Source organism: Falco naumanni, chromosome 1, assembly GCF_017639655.2.
Source record: "Falco naumanni isolate bFalNau1 chromosome 1, bFalNau1.pat, whole genome shotgun sequence".
NCBI lineage: Eukaryota > Metazoa > Chordata > Aves > Falconiformes > Falconidae > Falco > Falco naumanni.
Genome location: NC_054054.1, coordinates 71,302,194 through 71,327,684, shown reverse-complemented (window position 1 = coordinate 71,327,684; position 25,491 = coordinate 71,302,194). Strand labels below are relative to the sequence as shown.

The 25,491-nt window shown below is 39.3% G+C and overlaps 1 protein-coding gene across 3 annotated transcripts in view; it reads left to right on the top strand.

Annotated features, from left to right (window-relative positions):
• The window catches only part of METAP1 (methionyl aminopeptidase 1), a 30,460-nt gene extending 6,660 nt beyond the window's left edge, over positions 1-23,800 (top strand). Inside the window, exons 1-11 of one of the 3 annotated variants that reach the window (XM_040598918.1) lie at positions 1,079-1,281; positions 3,085-3,136; positions 8,097-8,209; positions 9,549-9,609; positions 10,812-10,903; positions 11,585-11,668; positions 13,251-13,332; positions 16,322-16,453; positions 18,965-19,108; positions 21,711-21,776; positions 21,948-23,800. In XM_040598918.1, the coding sequence (XP_040454852.1) occupies positions 1,126-1,281; positions 3,085-3,136; positions 8,097-8,209; positions 9,549-9,609; positions 10,812-10,903; positions 11,585-11,668; positions 13,251-13,332; positions 16,322-16,453; positions 18,965-19,108; positions 21,711-21,776; positions 21,948-22,108 (1,143 nt within the window). In that variant the 5' untranslated portion in view covers positions 1,079-1,125 and the 3' untranslated portion in view covers positions 22,109-23,800. Of the gene's footprint in view, positions 1-1,078; positions 1,282-3,084; positions 3,137-8,096; positions 8,210-9,548; positions 9,610-10,811; positions 10,904-11,584; positions 11,669-13,193; positions 13,333-16,321; positions 16,454-18,964; positions 19,109-21,710; positions 21,777-21,947 lie in introns of those variants that run through there. The other 2 variants (XM_040598901.1, XM_040598908.1) reach the window with 2 other exon arrangements.
• Positions 23,801-25,491: the final 1,691 nt, after the last annotated feature.

The window sequence follows — 25,491 nt, the reverse complement described above, 5'->3', positions numbered from 1 at the left end:
ATTGTTCTAGATCGTAATGCTGATTGTGCCTTTGGTTACCTTCTGGTAAATGCACAGGTTCTGGTGAACACTGGGTCGAGCTTGTCTCTGAACAGAGAATCAGTGGGATCGGCTGAAGAATGACTTGAAGCTAGAAATGTTGTTAAAGGTTTAAATGTGTTGACAGCCTCTGTGTAAAACTAGCAATTGCATTATAATGTTTTCAAATATAGCCATGTGAGGTCATGTGTTTCTTTTAATTGTAACACAAAAAAATCTTTAATTTCTTTTTGTTAGTATTAAAAATCACCATGGATTTTTTTTTCGTGGAGTTTGTTTATTTAATCATTGAAAATTTTCTATCCTGATCTGTATATGGCATAGGAACATGGAAGAATCATTAGAGACAGGAATGATAATAGGAAGATTGAAGTAAATGTCTCAGCAGAAGGCTGAGAGGAGAAGGCTTAGTGGAAAGCAGAATTTTCTCCAGAAAGTGGCTCATATGGAGAGAAAGGGTAGCTTTCTTCACACGGCTTGTCAGGAAGTCTGCTGTATAGAAGGTGAGAGTGTTTGCAATATGCAGTGGTTCACTGGTAGCGCTTTGTCGCCAGAGCTGTGATTCTCCACCCTGTGAGATGACAGCTGCCATATTTTTATCTGGAATTACCGAGACAGAGCTCTGCAGGCATGTGCAATGTAGTGGTTGTGCAGTAAGTTGTTGAATATAAATAGTTTGTGTGTACCCGATAAGTCCGGTGCTTACAGGAAGCATATGACTGATCCTACACAAAATACATGGATTGTAGGTGGATGTGCAGCATATCATTTGAGTGCCTTCCAAAAGTGTCAGACCAAGACATATTAATTGATTGTACACTGCATGTGTAATAGCCTGTGCTTACAAAAATGCTTTGGACTTGCTGTGTGTAGTTGCAGTTGATTGATGTGCATATGTCTGGGATGTCCTGGTGTACAGAGGCTTGTTTGGAGCTATGCTGTAGTAGTTCTGACAGAGCTGCTGTTCCTCTGGAAGTAGAGGGCAAAGTACAATCTGGGAAGCATGTTTGGGAAAACTCAGACATATGGCAGCCTTATGCAGGATCCTTTTAGGTTGCTTACAGCCGCAGGAAATAAAAAGCCAAAATGGAGCCTGTCGGGTCATGCCAGCGGTGTGCTGTTTGCCTGGTGCTGTCTGGTTATGGGGCTGGCAAAGGAAAGACTGTTGGAGTTGGGGAAAGGAATGGCATTGCAGAATACACCCCAGAATTTCATGGGGAAGGAGAGAACGAACCACAACCAGTAAGTGCCACAGCTGATGTATGTCTTCACTCCCCAGATGCTCCTTTGTATCCCAAAAAGTGCATTCTAGATTTGCAGACTTGGTAGCTGCTCTAAGTCCTTAGTCGTGTAATCCTTCTTGTTCTCCTTCAGAACAGAGGCTTGTTGTTTAAAAGGGGATTAAAACCATACCGGTGCTTCAAGTGTCCTTGAAATAGATTTTTTTAGCTTTTTAAAGTTTTTCTTAAAATAGGCCCCAGTTAAAACTGCTCCTTTTCTCCCAGCTCTCCAACAGAACACGGATAATAGTGCAGTGCAAAAGTCTGTGTATGCAGTGGGTTATACAAATGTGACAGTAAAGCCTTGTGCTGTTTGTTCAAAAAGACTTTTTCTCTGGTGATCGAAATTGTTGCTTTCAAAGCTTCTTGTTGTGCAGACCATTATGTAGCACCATGGCCTGTCAAGTGCCAGTCCACAGAACATGGTGGCTTCAGGTCTGTGGTGTAGAAGAGACCAAACAACTGGTTTTTCTAATGAGGGAAATGGCACACAACAGAGTCCCTTTGAACACAGGCATACTTGTGCGCTACTTTACTGTGGCTTTGTGGATACAATTTGATAACTACTGGTTGCAAGACTAGTGAGAAAATGGGGAAAAGATGGCTCTACAGGAGTAGACAACTAAGAATGCTCAATAGCAACCATGAAGCAGGTAGAATGTTAATATGCTAGGCTTAGTTTACAGATCTGTTATCTTGGACTGGTTGTGTGTTGTATATATTAGGTTGAACTGGTGAACTGGTTGTTGGCTCTGGATGGTAGTTTACAATGATGATTCAGCATTAGTATTGTCTTCCTTATAAAGGAAAACAGTCTGCTTCCTGCCTCTTTCTTAAGAAATTCAGCTGTTATTGTAAATGATTGGGATTAGTTGTTTCCTAATGGTTTTGAGTGTATGTAATCATTGAATTAGACTTTGTTACAAAACCAAGTAATTTCCTAATTAACACCTTACAGGACCACCTTTAATGCTGCCTTCTAACCATTTCTACTTAGATCTCTCCTTTTTTCATGTCTTTCCTTCATCTTAGTCTGTCATTATTCATCTCCAGCTGCCAGCCATTTCCATCTGCCCCTTTGCTGATTCATTGTTCATCACATGAACTGCTCTGTTTGTGCTTGGGAAGAAGAAAAACAAACTACTTCTTCACAGTCACTCTTTTCTTGAATTCCATTTCAACTGTGTCTATTTTTTTTTCATTTCCTATTTCCATTCAGTAGCTCTCACTTCCCCCCTTTAATCTATTTCATTTGTTCCCCTGTGATCATTCTGATTGGCCTCTGTTGCTGTCATATGCTGAGGAAGGAGGCAGAAAGGATGCAGTTAGCAGGAGGAGATGGTTTCTTGTAGGAGCCTAGGAGCCAAGGGAGGACCATCCTACACACTGCAATGCTGTAAGATCTGGTATGGAGATAGAATGCTGTGCTTCGGCCAACCCAGAGCAACCATGGCATTTAGTTAATCATTAAAATGATAAGGGGACAATATTTAGTAGATAGGATTAGATCAGCGTGTTTCACTGTGATAGGTGCACCTGTTTGGCTATGCTTTCTGTCTATTCTAGCTCATAAGCTGTTGGACGTAGTATTTTCTATTGTTAAGACTAGCAGTTACAGTAGCCTGTAAGCATGTTGCTATAAGGATTAATGAAATCAGTCTTCTAGTTTTCTTTCAAAATACAGTTGCTTCTTTATTTTGTGAGGATGGCATGTCTGTCCAGGATAATGCTACTTAAAACACATATATTTTGTTTGCAATTCTAGGAATGCTTTAAGGGAAGCTGGGCCACTCACAAATTATTACACAAGAAAGCAAGTAAGTAAATTTTTTTAAATCCATTTTAATATTGTTTTGAATTTGTTTTGTCCTCTGCAGCTGGCTCTAGATGGCCCTGCTTGAGCAGGGGGTTGGGCCAGATGACCTTCAGAGGTCTCTTCCAGCCTCAAGTATCCTGTGATTCTGTGTTTAAGAATAGTATTGATTTTTCCAAGATACCTGGCACTGGATTCTGCATATCTGAAATTTTGTCCAGTTCCTAGTAATCTAAAGTTCTATGTAAAATTTCAGAGGCTTTTGTACAGAAATCTGTTTCTGTTGTGTGAAATATTCCTTGAGCTACATTGCAAGGTGTATGAAAGAGACAGAGGGATGCTGAAATAAATGACAAGAATAATAAACCTTATTATAAGGCATTGCAAGGCTTGTTCCATCATAACATTTTGATGTCTAATGTAGTAAAAGGCAGGAAAGTGGGAAAGGTTCTTTCAAAGTCTTTGTGATTAGACACACTTGCTGGAATGCAGGCAAGCCAGTCAGAGTGCAGATATTCTGTACGTTTGGGGTGCACCCCTTTGGGAAAAAAATAAAATACTTTTGTGCACTGACATAGCCATTGATAGGGGGATGTATCATAGATAGGATTTTCTTGAGTTCAGTTGAAGGTAATAAGTGTCTGTATGCCTTAGTTACAGCTGGTAGCTCTGGCACAGAAATACTAGCAGACTGGTAGATTCTTCCTTGTCTGAGTGGTAAAAATAATCCATAGAGTTTGAAACCAACCAAACAAAAAGAGAGAGCAGACCCCAGTTCTGCCCCCTTGCCGCCTCCCCCCTGCTCCCATCCCTCTGCCCATCTTCATCAAGCCCTGCTTAGGGAGGTGGGATTCAAAAGTAAGTGACATGGCAGAAATGTAAATCCTCAAATAATTCATCTCCTCCTTTTCTAAAACCCAGTAAAACTCCTTTTTCCATAATAAATGCTGCATGGTGAATAGGTTGGAGTAGCACAGATAATTACAATTTTTTTTCCTTCTTTCTGCCTTCCCAGTGTAGAGTTCACACTTACATTCTGTGTCCTATTTGTACCTGCATGGATGTGAAACTGTCTTTGTAAGTAGTTCTAGTAATACTCTGGTGTGGTCTTCTAATACTGCTGTTTATCTGACAGCAAATTTTTTTTATAATTCCACTAAATCCATAATCTTGTTGGCTTCCTGGATAATTGCTCAGCCCATAGTGAGCTGGCTTGGTTTTGATAGCCCTCAAGACATCAGTGCAGCAAATGACTGAAGCATCTCAAGGGAATCCGAAATATTCCTTATTTTAAACTTTGGATTTTTTAAATTATTAATTCTCAGTGGTTCATCTAAACTGAATGTCATGTGAGCAGATGGCTGAGATGTCAGCTACAGAGATTCTGAGGAACACGTTAGGGCTTGCAATGGCAGACCTTTTGCCATCTCTTCATTCTTGTGAGATATAAAAAGAGAAAGCAAGTTATCGGATTATGAGTTAAAGATTGATGCTGTCCTGGTATTTCTTAACCCTTACCTCCTCTTTCAGAGTAAATATTTTTCCTTTTGGTGATGCTCATGGTCTACTTGCTGCAATCGTTTATGTAAACACCTTAAATCTGCCCTATTAAAACCATGTTATTTGTGAATGAAGTCAGTCACTGGACCACATCAGACATGAATTTCACAGGTTTGAGAGACCTGGGTTGGGACCATCTTGTAAGGTGTACACACTGCCTGTCCTGAAATGCAGGACTGGAAGCATCTGCACTCTCTCCGTTAGATCTGGTGGGGTGTCAGGCTCCATATATTGCAATGAACAGATGGATACCCTCCTTCCCAGCCCAGGTAATTTCTGTCACTGAATTCTAAGAGAAATCACAGAAAATCAGCATTCACCTACAATGCAGGACTGTTAATTGAAGGGATAATGAATGTTTCTGTAGAAATATGAAATCCTGTGACTGGGGTGTTGGAATAGAAGGATATAGGCTCTTTAGGAAGGATAAGGCAGGGGAGGTAAGGAGAAGGTATCGCTCTCTGTGTCTGTGACCAGCTGGATTGCATGGACCTTCGCCTAGGGATGTATGAGGAGCTGACCAAGAGCTTATGGGTCATGATTAAAGGGAGAGCAGGGACAGGTGACATAATAGTGGGTGTTTGCTATAGGCCATCTGACCAAGAAGACTGAGCAGATGAGGCTGTCAGTAAACAGATAGGAGCGGCCTCACGTTCACAAGCCCTGCACCTCTTGGGGGACTTCAGCTCCCCCAATATCTGTTGGAGAGACAACACAGCAGGGCATAAGCAATCTAGGGGGTTCCTGGAATGCATTGATAAAAACTTCCCTCTACAAGTGCTAGAGGAGCCAATGAGGAGAGGTGCTACGCTGGACCATGTTCTCACCACCAAGGAGGGGCTGGTGGGGAATGTGAAGCTCAAGGTCAGCCTTGGCTGCAGTGACCATGAAATGGTGAAGTTCAAGATCCTTAGCGCAGTGAGGAGGGCGCACAGCAAGCTTGCTATGCTGGAGTGCAGGAGAGCGGACTTCAGCCTCTTCAGGGATCTGCTTGGTAGAGTAGTGTGGGATAAAGCCGTGGAGGGAAGAGGGGCCTGAGAAAGCTGGTTGATATTCAAGGATCACCTCCTCCAAGCTCAGGAGCAGTGTGTCCCAACAAAGAGGAAGTCAGGCAGAAGTGCCAGCAGGCTTGTGTGGATGAACATGGAGCTCCTGGAGAAACTCAAACACAAAAAGGGATTCTACAGAAGGTAGAAGCAGTAATAGGTAGCCTGGAGGGGGTACAGAGAAATTGTCCAAGCAGCCAGGGATCAGGTGAGGAAAGCTAAAGCCCTGGTAGAATGAAATCTGGCCAGGGATGTCAAGGGCAACAAGCAAAGCTTCTATAAGGTACACCAGTGATAAAAGGAAGACTAGGGAAAATGAGGGCCCTCTCTGGAAGGAAGCAGGAGACCTGGTTGCCTGGGACATGGGGAAGGCTGAGGTACTCGACAACTTTATTGCCTTGGTTTTAACTGGCAAGTGCTCCAGCCACACCGCCCCCATAGCAGAAGGCAAAGGCAGGGACTGGGAGAATGAAAGACCAACCACTGTAGGAGAAGGTCAGGTTGAAGACCATCTAAAGAAGCTGAAAGTGCACAAGTCTATGGGACCCGATGAGATGCATCCACAGGTCCAGAGGGAACTGGCGGGTGAAGTTGCTAAGCCCCAATCCATTGTATTTGGCAAGTTGTGGCAGTCAGGTGAAGTTCCCACTGACTGGAAAAGGGGAAATGTACCCCCCACTTCTTAAAAAGGGAAAAAGGAAGACCCAGGCAACTACAGGCGAGTCAGTATCACCTCAGTGCCTGGCAAGATCTTGGGGCAGATCCTGGAAACCATGGTAACGCACATGGAAAATAAGGAGGTGGTTGGTGACAGCTGGCAAATTGGCTAGGGGCAAATTGTGCCTGACAAATCCAGTGGACTTCTACAATGGGGTTCCAGTGCTGGTGGATGAGGGAAGAGCAACTAACATCATCTGCCTGGACTTGTGCAAAGCTTTTGACACTGTCCCGCATGACATCCTTGTCTCTAAACTGGAGAGATGTTAATCTGATTGATGGACCACTTGGTGGGTAAGGAACTGGCTGGATGGTCACACTGGGAACAGTTACAGCCAACTGCTCGATGTCCATGTGGAGACCAGTGACAAGTGGCATTCCTCAGGGGTCATTATTGGCACCAGTGCTGTTTAATGGCTTTGTGGTGACGTGGACACTGGGATTGAGTGCACCCGCAGCAGATTTGCCAATGACACCAAACTGTGTGGTGTGGTTGACATGCTGGAGTAAAGGGATGTCATCCAGAGGGACCTCGACAGGCTTGAAAGCTGGGCCCGTGTGAACCCCATCAAGTTCAACAAGGCCAATTGCATGGGCCTGCACATGGGTCAGGGCCATCTCAAGTACAAATGTAGGCTGTGTGGGGAATGGATTGAGAGCAGCCCTGAGGAGAAAGACTTGGGGGGGGGGTGGGGGTGGTTGACCAGAAGCTCAACATGACCCGGCAGTGTGCGCCTGCATCCCAGAAAGTCAAACGTATGTTGGGCCACATCAAAAGAAGCGTGGCCAGCAGGTCAAGGGAGGTGGTTCTCCCCCTCTACTCTGCTCTCATGAGACCCCACTTGGGAGACTGCCTTCAGCTCTGGGGCTCCCAACATAAGGAGGGCATGGAGCTGCTGGAGTGGGTCCAGAGGAGGGCCACAAAGATGATGAGAGGGCTGGAGCACCTCTCCTGTGAAGACAGGCTGAGAGAGTTGGGGTTGTTCAGCCTGCAGAAGGGAAGGCTCTGGGGAGACCTTATTGCAGCCTGCCAGTACCTAAAGGGGGCTTACAGGAAAGCTGGAGAGGGACTTTTTGCGAGGGCCTGTAGTGCCAGGGCAAGGGGGAATGGCTTTCAACTGAAAGAGGGTAGATATAGATTAGATATTAGGAAGAAATTCTTTACTGTGAGGGTGGTGAGGCACTGGAACAGGTGGCCCAGAGCAGCTGAGGATCCCTCATCTTTGAGGGGGGTGCTTTGAGGACCCTGGTCTAGTGGAAGGTGTCCCTGCCCATGGCAGGAGGGTTGGAACTTGATGATTTTTAAGGTCCCTTCCAACCTAAACCATTCTATGATTTCTTTTGGCCTTGAAATACGCTTTCCCAAGAGTGAAAATAAGCATGCAACTATGTTTTAAACTAGAAATTAAAGACAACTTAAATAATTGCTATGCTTTGTGCTTTCAGCATGGTTTGAATAGAGTTGGCAAGATGTGAGTTTTCAATGTGAAAACTTAAGTGCAACACAAAATAACTGCTGCCAGCACTTTCACATATCAGTGTCTAAAATGCCAGAAAGAAACAAATCTAGGACCCCACATTTCTTATCCTTAGTAGGACTGAGTGTGTTGCTGCAATTTTATTTTTTTTTTGTCTTTTCAGAAGATGAAAAAGCTAAGCGTGAAGTTTCCTCTTGGACTCTGGAAGGTGATGTTAACACAAATCCCTGGTCTGGTTATCGATATACTGGTAAACTCAGGCCACACTATCCACTGGTAAGCAATGGGTGCCACTCTGTAGTCCAGCACTGCCACATTCTACATCTGTAACAGCTAATGGACCAGTCATGACCTGATTACCTTCCATATTTTAGCTGAGAGAGGAAAGCTTCTTAAGCAGTCTGAACTTGATGGCAAGGGCATGTATGACTATCCTTACTCTGGTTCTTGATGACTTAATTTGACCTATCTCTTGGTATATTGAAAATTAAGGAAGTGCCTGAGAGGTAACACGTATCAGTGACAGGCTTAATCTCATACCTTTTGGCTGTATGTTTTGATGCTTACTCTACATCTAAAGTGCTGGTTCATGTGATGGCTTCTCCTAGCAATTTGCTGTTCTCATAGTAATGGGGCAGTCTGTTTCAGAAAAACTCAGGTGAGTTGATTTAGAATTTAAAGAAATGGGTTTATATTATTTCATGTTAATGGTTTGAAATAACCTGGTGAGTAAGCTGGTGAATAGCTCTGCTGAAGGAACAGAGGTTATAGTAATCTCCAGCACTGGAAAGGTGAAGAATAACTGAAGTCAATTAACATCTTGATCTGTGAAAGGTGGATTTAGAAGATGACCTCAGTTATAGCTGTTTTTTTAAATTGCTACAAGTGTGTAGATGGAGTAAGTAAAAGGTCTTCATAGGAATAACAGCATTCTATTTACATGTGTCTTCTAATAGGCCTGTGCTAGAAATGCTGCCCCTCTGGTATCCTCTCTGTAGTCTTCTCCATGTGTAACAGGCCCATCAGGACACATTAACAGAGCCTGAGCCCATGTGATTATCAGTGTCATTGGCGAAAGTGTGTTTTGGATATGTCCCAGCCAAGTAATTTAGTAATATTATCATTGAACGTTTGCTTTTTTGTCTTCTGACTGCTGTAGGATTGATGCAAATGAAAATACAATAAAAAGTGCTAATGACTAGGATGATAAGAAGTAACAATCTTGCGAACAGACACTAGTAACCAGAGAAAGGAGGGATGTATTTGGAATGAGTACATTTGCAGTCTGGAAAGCAGAATAAACACTACAGCATAACAGAGATAATAAGTTATTATGTTATTAAAAAAAAAATTATTTACTGGACACATGAAAGTTTTTGATTTTTACAAAGCTGTGAAGTTGGCTGTTAGAGGTTGTATAATATGAAAGTGATAACGAGTAACAGGAGAATCTTCGAGAATTTAAAATTAGAACTGTTTTGGAGCGTTTGCATACTTTTTCTAAGTGGAATTAGCCATATTTCACTGTATTTAATTTTGCTGCATGAGCCTCTTGTTTTTGTGAAAATCCTAAGTATTCTTGCAACCTAACCAGCTTTGACTGTGATTTATTTAGACGCCAACAAGACCTGTGCCAAGCTATATTCAGAGACCGGATTATGCTGATCACCCACTAGGTAACTTGAAACAAATAACAGTTATGGAGTGTTGTTGCTTTGTGTTTTTCATGCTTTAAAGGCTTCTTCAATTAAAAGAAAGATACTGGAGAAGGGAACATTTTCTTTTATCTGTTCTTCTTACTCTGCCTCTTCTTTCCCTGCATTAATTGGTTACAATAATAAATATTACTGGTTACAAGTATTTTTTGGAAGTCAAAAGTTTGTAATATGTTATTTTTCAAAGGTGTTCAGGGAAGAAAAAAAAAACAAAACACAAAAAAACCCCCAAGGCCTAGTCCTGTGGTTCACTTCACAACAAACAGCAGTAAATTGGCTGTCACAGGTGAATTCTGCTAAGCCATTTTCAGTGACATCAGTGTTTCTGTTGGAAATGTGTTATAAAATAACAAAACCAAACAAAATTGCACTAAACAGCCTGCAAAAGAAAGCTGATGCATGAGTTCCAGCTGGTTTTGAACACAGAGGGAATACATTGAAAATTGCTCTTTTATTTGTTTGATTTGGTATTTTGCCCTTTTTATATCAATAGTAGTGCTTTGCATTTTCCAAAAAAGCTGAAAAGCTGCTATGAAGTCTGTTAGAATTATTCTTAAATCTTCAGCCATTCTTTAATTGTTCTTTACAGAATGGAAATATTTAAACAAATCAACGTACTGTCTTTTAGGGTGGTTGCTCAACTAAAAAGACGAGCTTGTGCAGAATTTGGTAGGAAGAATTTACATATTTGCATCAGCTGATTATTGCAATAGTATAACTAGAGATATTCACAGGCTTATATAATACTATATGGCTCTTTTAGAATATTATTTATTACTAATTATTATCTCCAAAGCAGCTAAAAGAAAAATAAAAAAACTTTCCTATGAATAATATAATTTCCTTGTAAATCTAATTTTTTAAGCTTGTGTTTTAACTAACTGGACACGGTGGGTTTACGTAGTAAATGAACGAGCATCCTCTGCATGTGTGGGCATTATGGTATTGTGGGAGGCTTATAAATTGAAATTAGTCTGGATAATGATTATAGTGCTATGACTTGGTGGGTTCATTATTTTAGTCTGTAGTGAGAAAGTATGTACTTTTATTGCCATTGGTAAGCTAAGTTAGTTTCTTGATTGGACCTGTGTCAATCACTCTGCTAAATAACATGGATTTTTTTCTTTCTTTTTTTCCCCCCTTCTTCCTCCTTTTCTTTTCAGGAATGTCTGAATCAGAACAGGCTTTAAAAGGAACCTCTCAAATAAAAATACTCTCATCTGAGGATATAGAAGGGATGCGAGTAGTGTGTAGGGTAAGGGGTTTTCATTACAAAGTGCCTTTTATTCTTTAAAAAGCCTAGTGATTTTATTAGTTTGTGACAGCACATTTGAAGTACAAACTTTCAAACTGCTTCTGAGCACTGAAAAATAGATTGAGAAATTGAGTATTTTCTTGCTTTTTCTCTCCTTTCAACTCCCAATTCACAGTAAACTATTTTGCAAGTGGAAAGATGACTTTTATCTGTTTTTTGGCTTTGTTGTTACTAGTGAGATAATCTCTGGCTGAAACGTTGTTACTGTTAGGAATATATATTTTATAATGCATAGATGAGAACAGAACTTTTTCCTTTTCTGTAGCACTAAGTAAAAACTAAAAAGCAAAACAGAGCCCCATCCCTAACAGTTTTTGAAAAAAAAGCTGTTCAACTGTAATCACTTCCTCGTACACAAGTCAAACTTTGAAATCTATTTGGGTAGTCTGGTTTAAGATTATGGTATTCAAGGAAATTGTGGTACAGATCTTAATTGGAGTGTTTTCAAATCTCACGGAGCTGGCTTGGTAATATATCCTGTAGACATCTCAAAGTCTTTTTAGAGTTTAAATCTATCCAGCTTTCCTAGCAATCTTGGTCTAGCTCAGGAAAATGGGTTGCTCATGTTCTAGGGAGTAGTCCTGGTCTTATTTTACATCAGTACTCTTGTTTTGTTTGCAGCTTGCTAGAGAAGTATTGGATGTTGCTGCCATGATGGTGAAAGCCGGTGTAACTACTGAAGAAATTGATCATGCTGTCCATTTAGTAAGGTTATTTTCTTGTTCTTCTGGTGTTTGTAAGTGCTTTCTTCCATCTTCTTATTTGTGAATGATTGTTGTGTGGTTTTCTTTGTTGTATGAATTTCTTATTTTGAACTGTTTCCCAATTTGAAGCTAGTGGGTAGTGCAGATGTTAGAAATACGTTACAACACAATGGTAGATTCAAAATGAATTAGGAACTCCTGGGTGCCTCTCTCTGTCAGCTCCTTCCACGATTTCCAGCTTCAGATTCCCTCTAAGTTTTTTTTCACCTGTTTTCTCAGTTAACATCATACCATTTTCTTTCTTCTAAACCCTTTTTGCTCCACAGATACCGTTATATAAAGAACATCATATGTAGGCCATGGACTTTTTGTGCTCTGTGGTATTGGTTAAGATGTACAGAGGAGAAGACTTAATTATTTATGGTTGGGAATCAGAACTTAAGAACCTCAGAGAGAATTGAAATGACGTTTGATACAGTCAGGCAAATTAAAGCCACAGTCTAGTGAAGTATTTGATATACATGTTGAAGTATTTTCCTGGCTTAACTATTCATAGATACTTGAATTATGTTATTTTTATTTTTCTTTGCTGTCTTCTCTATAAGGCATGTAAACTGATAATTGAGGATACTGGTGTGCACTGTGGGGAAGGCAACAATTTTGGTATAGTTAAGGCTCTTAGAGTGCTTTCTGGTTGGTGGTTTTTTTATCTGCATTTGCAGCTGTTGAGCCAAGATTGCAAAGAACCTACTGTGGTTTGATTAGGCCAGAGTTTTCTGTTGAACTGCATCGAACAGTATACTAGTAGCTTATGCATGATGTCTTTAATGTGAACAACTAGTAGTTAAAATGGTGTTACCCCTCTTCAGCAGTTCTCGGAAACTTTTGCATGGCAGATTGTTGATACTGACTGATAACCCTGATTGGTACTTTGCAGTTTTAAAAAGTATGATTTTTTTTTTTTTTCTTAATAAAAAGTTTAACACAGTATTTGCTTGGTATGTCACATAGTGTATGTATGTATGTATATGTAAGTATATATAAAATTTATGTGTCAGTTTTGCAAAAATCCCGAACAGGTTATTAGAACAAGTGCAAAGGAAGCAGCTTAAGGTTGTAAAGCTAGGGGTGAAAGAGTGGTGCTAAAGGTTAGTTTGTCTGACCTTTGTGTTTTGCAAAAATACTTGAAGTCTTAGACTGGGTGCTTAAAAACAGTAATTGAAAATAGCGGTGGTTTTAACTGAATAAATACTGCTGTGCATTGTTTTAAACATGAATGCTTCAAGCATTCATAGTTGAATAACATAACGATGAGTAGAAACAAAATTAAAGTAGCTTTACTTTCATCCTGGTAAGAAATGCAAAGCGTAACAAAATACCATAATGCCAAAAAATACTCGAAGAATCTTATTTTGAAGAGTCACTGCTTTTCAGCCTATTGTGGTTACAGTAAAGCTGTTGTGCATATGCTTGTTCGTTGTACAAAACTTACTAATGTAGAGTGTAAATTGTATTTTCTAAATTAGGCTTGTATTGCAAGGAATTGCTATCCTTCCCCTCTGAATTATTATAATTTCCCTAAGTCGTGTTGCACATCAGTGAATGAAGTGATCTGTCATGGAATTCCTGACAGGAGGCCATTGCAGGAGGGAGATATTGTTAATGGTAAGTGCTATGAAATTAACCTTCAACACTTCTACCTTCTATCCAGTTAAACCATGTCGTAAGGTGAGGTTTCACTAGCAGGCAACATGATTGGAATAGCTTCTTAAGAAAGGCTTGTGTTCTCATTTCCCAGTTAACCTCTTCCCTTTACAAATTTAATGATTTAATAAACTATGTAATAAAAAAATTCAAAAATTTGGTCCACTTTAAAAGCTTTATGATTCTTCTGCACTGGTCTGTGCATTATATAGTATAGTGTTCTACTTGTGCACTAGTTTGCATTTGTTCCAGACTGTATAAATAGTGAATAGAATGTATATTGAATTATTCAGCTGGATTAGTTCTGTGTGAATTCTTAATTACATGGCTGTAGATCCTTAAGATTTTGCTACAGACATCACAATTATGATGACTGTAAAGGTGAGGCATTGTATGGGTGCATATTAAAATCTATACCTTTACTTTGAGCATCTTACAGCCTAATTCTATCAGCTGCTTTTTGTTCATGGTACTCAATATACGTATCCTTCTTGGGTGTTGAGGGATACTTGACTGTTTTTTGTTTTCTTAATTCACGTATTGGTTTGGCAGTAGAAATTAATTACATTTGTTTTGTAGAAACATTTGCACTTTTATTGCATTGGTTTGCTTCTCTCTTATCTGTAAAAAAATACCCAGTATATCTTAAGGTTTGGCCTACCTCTGGAAGCAGGTTGGAATCCCTTTAGATTGCCAGGTATTTGACATAGATATATATATCTATATATATAAACATTTAATAATACTTACTAAGACTACAGCTCAGTGCTGTAGGTACCAGCCTTTTCAGAACAAACCTCATGATTGCTGCCCCCTTCTAGATCAGGTTTGGTCTGGCTGATAGCTGTAGCATACATATAACCATTTGGGCAAAGTTCCTTTATTTTTTGTTAGTTTCAAAGATGATGCCTTTGCACAGCTCTCTTGTTGCTATCTTTTTTGGCATTGCTGGAGTCTAAACCAAGAAGCCCAGTTAAGCTTACTAGGTTGGCTTCATCTACACGGTGCCTTACCATTCTGCTGTTTGCATGCCAAGGCTGCACCTCAGTGCTAGAAAACACCTTTTGTAAGAGAGTTTAGCTTTGTTCAAATCCCTGCCTTGATTGCACTTGCCCAAGCTTTGAGCCTTCTGCTTTGGTTTGGTGAGGAAGAACTAGTTCACTCTTTTGTAGTTGAGTAGGTCTTGTTACGAAATGGTTCACATCTTGTGGATTGAACATGCATTCCCCATGGGCTCAAAAGGCTTCCAAGTCTTGTAGGATTCCCTTTGGTAAGGTAGTGGCTCAAAAGCCTCTTCTAAAGAAAGAACAAAACAGGGTACAAAGGAGGAGACAGAAAAAGTACGGTGCCAATCTACTTAAAACTTTTTAGCCTGCTGGAAGCAAAAGGTGGCCATGTCAAAGTCCAAAACAGGTTTTTAGAATCACAGGAAAACATCATTCAGAAAGGTACTGGCAAGTGATGTCTAGGTCAACCCCCTGCTCCGAGCAGGGCATCATAACATTTTGTTATCGTACAGTTCCCTGGGAGCAGATGTGATCTCTTTGTAAAGCGTAGTGTAACCCTGCACATGCATGCATTCACAACAGGCAATATTGTTTTCGTGTGGTGTTAATTTCATTCTTAAATATTTGCCAGCAGTACAGATTTACTGTTGACACCAAGAATTTTTTTACCCATGCTTTCATGTCACGGTTGTATTGGTGTCTCCAAGCAGCTCATATACCATATTCCTGAAGTATTACTGCTTAGTACAGTTTACTTGATGGTTGTTTACTTGTGAGGGGGTCTGCATGTGAATTTCTTAATGAATAGCAGTTCAGTAACTATTCCAGTGGTTTTGGTATTCCAGCAGCTATTAGACGTACCAGACTACAGACAAAGTCTGTTAAGCGCAAAACTACCCATTCTACCACAGGAAGTCAATTTAATAGGCAAATCTAGAATATTTTGCATGTGTTTACTATTTATAATGACTAAATGATGGCAGGTTTTAATTATTCACTTGTCTGCTATGAGACAGGATACTGAAGTAGATGATAGCTATGACTAAACTGGTAGTCCTGTTCCCGTGTTTTGTGAAAGGCCTATTTGCAATAAGCGTCTTGTATGGATATTCTTAATCCAGATTTTTTTTAATGAGTTAAACTAAAAAAGATTTTTTCCCATTAAAACTACTTATGCTGATATTTTTCAAGAATGGGTTACATCAGTTGGTTTACAACCACCTTTACATGCAAAGCAAATTAAGAGTTTTGCTGTAACATAATTCTAAACTCTTACTCTATGTTCTTCTAAACCTGTTGTTTAAGCATGCCCTTCTCATTCTTGCTGTTTACCTGATACTGAATGTTTAAATTCTTTCATTTGAAAGAAAAAAGAAATTTTTCTTTGGTGTATTTTTCTTAGTTGGGAATGCTATTGGAAAGTTGCTGTATATTTAATGTTCAAGGTATTTTACCTTTTTGGCTGGAAGCAACAGGTTTTGGCATTACCATTTTTGCAGAGGTGTGATATTATTCTAAACATCCTTAGAAACTACTTAAGTTAAAATGTGGGTTAAAACATGATTACATACCTTCTTAAAATTCAATTTACCCCTATTAGTGCTGGTATTAATTCTAAAACTCTTAATTAATTTTAACCAGGTAAATCACCATGGAGCAAAGAGCTTCTTTTTCCTGTTTTTATGTTTACCTAGAAAACCAATCATAATCTTTCTATGTCTGTGTTGCATTGGTGTAACACTATCTTGGTAGTTAATTCTATAGAATGTAGAGGATAAGCATGAGATAATTGATACTGCTGGAAGAGTTTACATTTGACATTTTTCCAAAGTAATATTACAATTTCATGATTACAATCCTAGATTTTTACATGTGTGCGCTTGTCCTTTCACAAAACAAGAATGAGAAATACAGTGCTAATACTACAATATGTCTATTTGCAGTGGATATTACTGTCTATCGTAATGGATACCATGGAGATCTGAATGAGACGTTTTACGTTGGAGAAGTTGATGAGGGTGCAAGGAGGCTTGTCCAAACAACTTACGAGTGCCTAATGCAAGCCATTGATGCAGGTAAACCCTTTGGCTAGAACCTGAAGCCTTATGGTTTTGGTTCTCAAACATGGGTGCCCGTATTTGCTACTGCCTGGGAGTGACTTCTGTTGTAGAATGCAGAAGTGCTACTGTGTGTCACAAGCAGATGATGTATATTGTATAAAGCAGTGATCCTTGAAATGGCATAGTTCTGTGGCTTGTGGTTGCAACTTTTACTTGGAATGTGGGTTGACAAGGAAAATGTAATTGATATTGAGCTGATCCACGTATGATAATATTTATATGGAAACAGCCTTTTCAGACTACTAGTTAGATGGATGAGGCATCCTTGCTCTGAGTAGTTTAGCGAAGGTGAAGAACAAAGTGTGTTTTGGAAAACCAAAGTATTGCTTCCTACTACTGTAATTTGTATGGTGTTGCACAATGGACCAATAAGATAAAACACTGTTTGGACACATAAAACATATCTCTTTACCCCTGCCAGACCTGACGGTTATTTCATAAAGCTAATTTTGAGCTCTTGATTTTCAGCTGTGGGAATATGCCAGAGAAGACTGATCCATGTCTTTAGTTATATTGCTTAGCTGTAACTCAGGACAGCTTCATTGAGACATGCAATGAGATAGAAAGGTAGCTAGAGAATGTCATGTTCAACTTCATTCATAAAGGAGTATACTAAGTTCTTCTAGACAAACAGAAAACAAAACAAAAATCTCCCAAGTCCTAGAAATATTTGTACTGTCTGTGTCTTTTATACCATTCAGCTTCTTTAAATCCACAGTACAATTTACTTCATGGCCTCTAAAACCTGAAATTTAAGGTGCTATATCTGAAGGCTTTAAACTTGCATTTAATTGAAAGTCAATGAAAAAAAAATTATGATGTACTTACTTTGGTTAATAATTTGGACACAGCTAGCCAAGCTGAAAGGACAAAAATCCATATAAATGACATCTTGTGCATCCATTGTGTGATGAAGAAAATTGAATTTCAATTTTCAAAATTCAAAAATTTAAAAAACAGAATTGAGCTATGAAGAATATAATTACCTGTTTATGTGGGATAACTGTTCTGAAATGACTACTTTGTTTTTCAGAGCTAAGTCAGAATGTTTGCTTTGCTCCTGTACTTTATTTCTATAGTAATTGTTATATATGTTGTCTCTTATTTTTCATATCATGACTTTGGTGTATGAACTATGACAGAAATTCACTTTGTGTTCATTATAATGAGATTTAAATTCTCAGTGTAACTTTTTCTTTACCAACTTTTTAGATGCTGTAACAGGTTTTAAAGGATTTTAGACATTCCTTGCTAGTAGGAATTCTGGCAGCAAGTTGTCTCTGCTGTTAAAAAGAATAACCTCTCCTCTGTTTAAATCATCTTCATTTCTTGGTGCTGGATCAGCAGAGCTCTAGGAGAGTTGCATGAGAGCAGCAGAGGGCTTCTGGCTGCTTTGAGAGGAGTTGCTTGGTATTGTCAGGCTTGAAGGAGATGGTACTTTACAACCACTTAGCACAAAACAAACAGATTAACTTTTCCTTCTCTTCCCCCCCATGTCGTTCCCCCCCATTTTGGGAAAAGCAGGCACATTCCAGTATTCAGCTTACTGATTTAAGTTGTAGTTGTTTACATTATCAGGTAATTGAACTAAATGGCTTGATTCCTTAAAGTTTTAGCTTTGTATGTGAACTCTGCTGAAGATGGCTTCACATAACCACACAGCATCTGGCTCCTGAAGGAACAGCATATATTCAGGGAGTTGTGAATGATCTTGAAATGGCATTTACATTCTCTCTCTTTTTTTTTTTTTAAGTTGCTCAAGGTTGCTTTTGGTATGCACCTTCATCAGCTGATGGATGAGGCATTGTTGCTTTTACAGTATTGTTGCTAACTTGTCCAAGTGCTGAAAGTGAATTTTTCACACCATTTTCATCTGTTTCAAACTCTTTAAGGCTTCCTAAAAGGATTGTAAAACAAGTTAGTCCCGCATGTGAACATTATTTGCTGTAGTTAAAATCTTGTCTAAAATATACCCATTTTCTCTTGCCACCTCCTCACCCCCTTTTTAGTCCTTCATATATAATCATTTCTCCTTTTTATTTGTGTGCACTTTTCACACAGTAGTAGACAAGTGTAAATTTAAAATACAGTGCATATGTTCATTGAAAGAAGCACTGCAACTCTGGGTATGAGAATTTACCAAATAGTTTGAAAATATTTTGTTGTCTTTAATTTCAAACTTGGACATCCTTTTAATATATGAGCACTTACATCCACAAAAGGAAGAACGTATTGTTTTCTGAGGCAGTTTTGTTTCTCATTTTCTATAAGACTGTTTCTTCCCTCTCTCATGTTATTGCACTCACATACTTGATAGGTTAAATGATCATAGGAAGTTGCATACGAAAATGGATGGCCATACAAGCCATGAGTGCTACAGAGGTATTAGCCTGCATGGTGTTTAATGGTTAGTTATGTTGAAAGAAAGCTCTCTAAGTTCTGATCTGCATTGCTTTAATTTTGCAGTAAAACCTGGCGTTCGGTACAGAGAACTGGGAAACATTATTCAGAAACATGCTCAAGCAAATGGATTTTCCGTCGTTCGGAGCTACTGTGGTCATGGAATCCACAAACTCTTCCATACAGCCCCTAATGTCCCACATTATGCCAGTGAGTATTCATTCCCTTTGGTTTGTGCAGTAGACAAGGAGTGGCTTGCAATGAATGCACCGAATTTACTTCTTGCTTATATTCTAATGAAGTAGCAAGTTGTCTGACAGCCATCAAGTTACAATTTTTGCACTTGCGAAATATTTTTTTTTCTAGGCCTTGGACCACAGCATGCTTTATGAACCTAAATAAGGTGAATACAGTATATACTGAGACAGTCTGTGCCTGCACTAATGGTTAGTGTTAGCTCTCATCTGTACTGGGTAATGGCTCAGTGTTTTTTGCCAGAATCCCCAACTAATCTTTTAGACATCCTTGTCTGACATGAATGGGCAAATGTTTCTGTCCTTAGAAGGTGTAAGCAAAAACTTACTGCCATTTCCAGATGTAAATAAAAGGCTAATTGAATGGTATAGAGGGGTGTTGGACCTGAATCTGGATCCTGTTATGTTTCACTTTTCTTCATTTGAGTGTTGTGATCTGATGTTCCTGGAAACTTTTGTAGTGTGTGGCAGAGGAGGAATGACCTTTTCTACAGCAGGTTCTCAGCTTTAGGTTTTGGAAATGGCGATGTCCCCGTGACAATTTTTGCCAGGACTAAGCTTTACAGCATCCACAGAGGCAAAAAAGAGAAGCTGAAATGCCAGTGGAGAGCTAAGGATAGAATAAATATGGTGAAGCAGTGATAAACAGTTCATGCCTACTTCAGCTGTAAAGCTCCCCTAATAGGACATTTCCTCAGACCCAACAGATGCCTTCATCTTCCCATCTCCTAACAAGCCTTAAAATAGATTGTAGTTCTAGACCAGGGTTCCTCAAACTACGGCCCGCGGGCTGGATACGGCCCCCCAGAGTCCTCAATCCGGCCCCCGGTATTTAAAGAACCCCCCCGCCCCCCCCCCGCTGGGGGTTGGGGGGGGAAACCAAGCAGCCACAGATGGCTGCCTGCCACTTCATCCACGTGCCGGCCCCCTGTTTAAAAAGTTTTAGGACCTCTGTTCTAGATTATAATCTAACAATCACTGATTTTTCATGTAATTTCCCTGACTTATTTTTTCAGAGAACAGAGAAAACCTACTCTACCTAATCACAGGCTAGAAGGGTATCAAATCCTGGTATTTACTTTTTGTCATGTAAAATGAAGAAAATCTGGATTCTTTGGAGTTGGAGGGCATTTTATAATATATATAAATAATATATATTTACTATATATATATATTAAAATGCAATCTGAGAAAAAGGAAACTTCTATCTTTCCTGGCTGTTGGGAATTTTGAAAATTCTTTTTCATTGAGCTAGAATGTCCCTTCCCAGTAAGGAAGATGCTGGGGTTTTTTAAATACAGATTCATAGCAAAGCAAGTGGAAAGACCTAAGGGAGTTAAAGCTTCTTGAAGAGGAGGAAAAAAAAAAAAAGCTGCTGCTTATTTCTGGCTTACTATGAAAAGACTTTTAAAAGCAAAAAGCTCATTTTATAAGCTTTTAGATTATTTAACAAAATCATGAGAACTGCAGGGGATAAAAGACAAAATTGATTCAGATGCAGAAGACCGTAAACTTCCATTTAACTGAGAGCAAGAAATGTCAGCAGATGATGGAGATAGAAGAAAGACTCTTTTAAGTAAAAGAAAAATGATCTGGTTGCTGTTTTATAAACTTGATGTCAGAGACTTTAAAAATCATCTAGGTGATTTAGACAATCTAATAAACTTACACAATTAGAGTAGACTGGGGGATGGGGAATTTGTATGTAAGAATTGATGCACATTGTCTACAGCAGCGAAGTAACTTGGAGGTAACGGTTCCTGTGTGGTACTGGAGTTTGTTCCAGCTCTGACATGCTAGGCTGAGTCAGATCAAAGCCACACTGCCGTTCCGGGTGAAACAGGGCAGAGAAAAAGGGCTGAAGCCTTTCTTCAGTCAAACTACACTCCTAGAGATGTGCTGTGCCTCAGTTCGTGTGTCTCCACATAAACATTTTTGGTGTATATAACATCAAGAAGTTCAATATTATTGTCTAGTATGTCTTGAAATTCTCTGCCTTTTTATGTTGGCTAAAAAAATACAGCATTATCACCCTGATACTACTATGACCCCATTACCCAGAGTAATGAGGGGGCCAATGTGTCTTTCATAAATGGAATCATGGGATTGCTTAACAGCTATCATGTTTTGACAGTTTATTGGAACTAATGGTTCAGTGGAAACAAATTAAGAGGTTTCAAGCCTTCTCCGAATAACTTTAAGTACTACTTTTGACTGATTTTTTTTTTTTTTAATGGTATTTTTCATCTTAGAAGTCTCTGGAAATTCCTGTATTAGATTTGTTCAGGGTTTTTACAGAACTGGAGTTGAACTCCCGTTGAGGAAAGACAGCAATTAATTTTAAGCTACTTGAGTAAATATTGCAGTGTTGGAGGAGGGGGAGAAGGAAAGAACTAAAAGAAAAACCTTAACGTAGAATTGAAAATGGAGTGAATAGGTAATCTGTGAAGGGCTTCTCTGACTGTACAGTACTCTGGCTATATTATTCTAGGACAGGGATTTATTCATTTACTAAGATGGGATCACATTTTCTAACTTGAGTGTTCTTTTTATTGCAGAAAATAAGGCAGTTGGAGTCATGAAGCCAGGTCATGTATTTACAATTGAACCAATGATCTGTGAAGGTGAGCAATTTAGCAATAGAGTAATATGATTGCTCTTGTTTACTATTAATAAGTGATGGAATAGGCTGGTTCTGTTCTGTATAGCTGATAGATTTTCATTTCCCTTTGGGGAATGGGGAACTGTTATCTGTTACTTAAAAACAGTCAAGAAGTCATCATTTATGTTTTTAGGTGGTTGGCAAGATGAAACATGGCCTGATGGTTGGACTGCTGTAACAAGAGATGGAAAGCGATCTGCCCAGTTTGAACATACGCTTCTGGTCACTGATACAGGCTGTGAGATCTTAACCCGGCGGCTGGATAGTATTTGTCCCCATTTCATGTCCCAGTGATAGTTTAAGACTATGCAGGTGGATCTGAACAATACCTTTTTTTTTTTTTTTTGTCTCTGTACTATGCATTTTTTAAAGAGTACAGAATAGAGAGATTTCATCATTTACTTTGTTCTCAGTGATTGTAGATAAGAGGACTATCTTGAAGAACCTGACCCAGTGTCTGGAAAAGCAGAGAAGAATTTAAAGATTTTCCTGCTTTCCTCCTACCTACAATGCTTATGCTATAATTTTCATTTCTCTCCTATTCTCTTTAGCACCTTTCTTTCAATTAGACCCACAATTGCTTCTGTTGCTGCCGTGATATTAGCTAGAAAAATGTGGGTAACCTTTCCCACTGGGACTTGATATTTTGGGATCCAGGTTTTTTTCACCACTTCAGCGTGTCCTGTCGCACTTGGTATGTCAGTGGCACCTGAGATTTTAAGCATTTCTAGTTCCAAAGACTTGCTCCTGCTTCTGCAGATACTGTTCTAATGGGCTGGGCCTTTTTTGTTTATCCGTTGAGAAGGGGGAAGAAGGGAGAAAGACATGCATGTTGGCAAGAATAGGCTACCCTTTAATTCTGTCCCTGTCTCTCTGCTGATGGCCTCAGTGGTGATAGCAGCTGTAGGTGACACACTTAATGGCAGGACTTGTTTCCTTTGCTGGAGATTTGATGGTATGGGCTTCCTACAGGGAAAATTAATAAATTCTCTTATGTGCAGCTCCCTGGAATAAGCTGCTTCTTGGCAAACCAGTATTTGCAGGCAGTGTCCTGCTCCAAAAGCTTGATGAAGTCGATGTGTTCAGACTTGCCTAGATAAAGGAATGCAACAAGAACCAAAAAGATCTCATGTTCGTGGGATCCCTGTGTGTGTTAACTGTGGGGCATTTTTTAAAGGTACATCCACGGTAGCTGTAGGGGATTGGATTTGCAAGACTTTACAGTGAAATGAGTACGTATCTCAAAACAAGTCTGAGTGTGAGAAAATGAAACACTTTCAATTCCGTATTCATTTTCTTTTGGTAACTTTAAACAGGTCATTTTTTTCCCCTCAGTTAAGACTTTCTAAAAGCATGAAACTTACTTGGGGGGGCACCTGATATTTTTTTCCTCAGACTGGGTATAGAGTGGGCAATGTTAGTACATTTACCACTTTATTTCCTGTTAATGGGTTGTAATGAGCTGGAAACTGTTATGTTAAGGAGTGTAGATTGATTAAGCCTCTCTTCTCTCTACCTTTCTTTTCCCATGCCCACTTCCTTTCCATCATCTTTGGTGTCTCTGCTGAGGGAATTTATTTTTTCTTCTGGACTGTAATGAAAATTTTTTCAGACCCCATTGCAGACTGTCTTACACCACTGTAATACAAGAAATAGTTAAACCAATGCAGACATTAAATCAAAATAATACAATCATGGGCACAAAACACACCTTTACAAGGTGTCCAGTGAATTTGTTGCCACATCAGACCTAAACATATGAGGTACTGCCTAACCTTGGCTCCCCTTGGCACTGCAGAATTTAGGTGGGGGGAAAGGAGTTAGTGCTTCATAATACTGGACTCGTGTCCTAACAAATACCAAATTTGCCAGAAAATGTCTTCTCTGCCCTGAGTGCCTCAGACCTGTGTTGCTGTAAGAGTATCATTGTGATGTTTTCATTACCTGTATTATTATTTTTAATTATGCAGTAAAGTGACCTGAAATGATGCATATAGAATGCGTGTGTGTGTGTGTGCGCGCGTATAGATTTTAACAAAACAGACTGTAGTATTTGAGTGGAATTACCTGTGTTGAATGAGATGTAATGTATTGAGATGACTGTCCTGGAGGTTTGCCCACCATATCATGCACTTGAATGGTTACAATGGTCTTGCCTTTTCTACATGTGTGTGTATGATGGGGGGGGGGGGGGGGGGAGGGGGCTTCACTTTTGGTCTACAAAATAAAAGTTGCAGCTGCTTTTAACAAAACTTTTGTGTGATTCAAAACCAGACATAGCATTCTCAATTATGTTCAGGTTTGCTTGTACCTGGCTGCATGCATCTATCAGTAGTGCTTGCACTGTTAAGTCACCCTTAAACTGCACATGTGCCACTTGAATACCTCTTTGTTGTGGCACCAATACAATCAGATTTAATACTGCATGTTTTGAATATAGGTAATCTGTGGTGATACACATTTCTGCCTATAAATTGAAATCACAGCATGAATATACTGAGTTCACACTGCTGCAGTATTTTTAAACAAGTGGAAAGCTTAGTCAGCATCTATACCAGTTCTTTCAACATGAGAGAGCACATCAGCCTGGAGAACAACTCATTTAATAAAAATACTCTGAAAGGCTATTTTTTTCACCTGTGTAGCTGGAACTTTGCTCAAACATCACGTATGTTAGATGTGTGCTCACTGGATTTGCAAAAGTATCTATTTTTGATTCTTACAGAAGTCGCTATCCACTTAAAAATAGTAACTAAGCAAGCAAAAAAACCCAAACAAAAATACCCCACCCCAACTTAAACCTACTTTAGAATGAAGTCTTTAGATATTGCATACACTTGTACTAAAAACACAATCCTGCAATTAGTTCTGAAACAATCCCTTAAAGTATTTTCCCTTTTACTATTCATGTAAGAGAGCCTGGAAACTCTTCATGCTGTTTCTGCAAATTGACGTGAATATTTAAGGAGATAATATTTGATAGCTAATATTGAATAAAAGTTAACAGTGAAAGGAGATGGGACAAGCTGCATCTTTTACATGACATTCAGCAGAGTACATACACTTTTTAGGTACAATCATTTAGTAGAAACTTTTTGTCCGTTGAAATTCTTAGAGTTGTCAAGATGGTACAGTTCAATACAGAGCTTCATCACCAGGAACAGGGTACAAGCTCTTGTGTTTGTGGGTCCCTTTGTTAACTGAGCAACTTCAAAAAGACTATTTCAAACATGCTCCGTTCAATCAGCTGCTTTGCAGGACAAGGGTAGTCTGAAAACTCTGCTATGTAATGGCTAGGACATTAATACTTCAGGCTGTAAGAGGCTGTAAGTATTTGAGCCGAGTGCTCTGGTATCACTACACATCTTTGTTGACATATTACAAGACTAGCTTTCCACACTCCAAGATGCAGATTCTCTAAAGAAATACTGTAACGCAGACAACATGACTGTATGGTCTTGGTTTTGTCTGTGCAGCCTAGAGGAACAACTGTTACAGTATAAACATTTTATATCTGTTAAATCCAGTTGGGGGGGTAGTTTTGCTAAGGAGTTGAGCAATATTCTATCGATAATATCTTGTAGTTAGAGAGTACTCTTGCCAGAAAGGCTTGACAGCAACTTTTCTACTGAATTCTTTATCCAGAGCTACAAAGGAGTAAGAATTACTTCATTGCC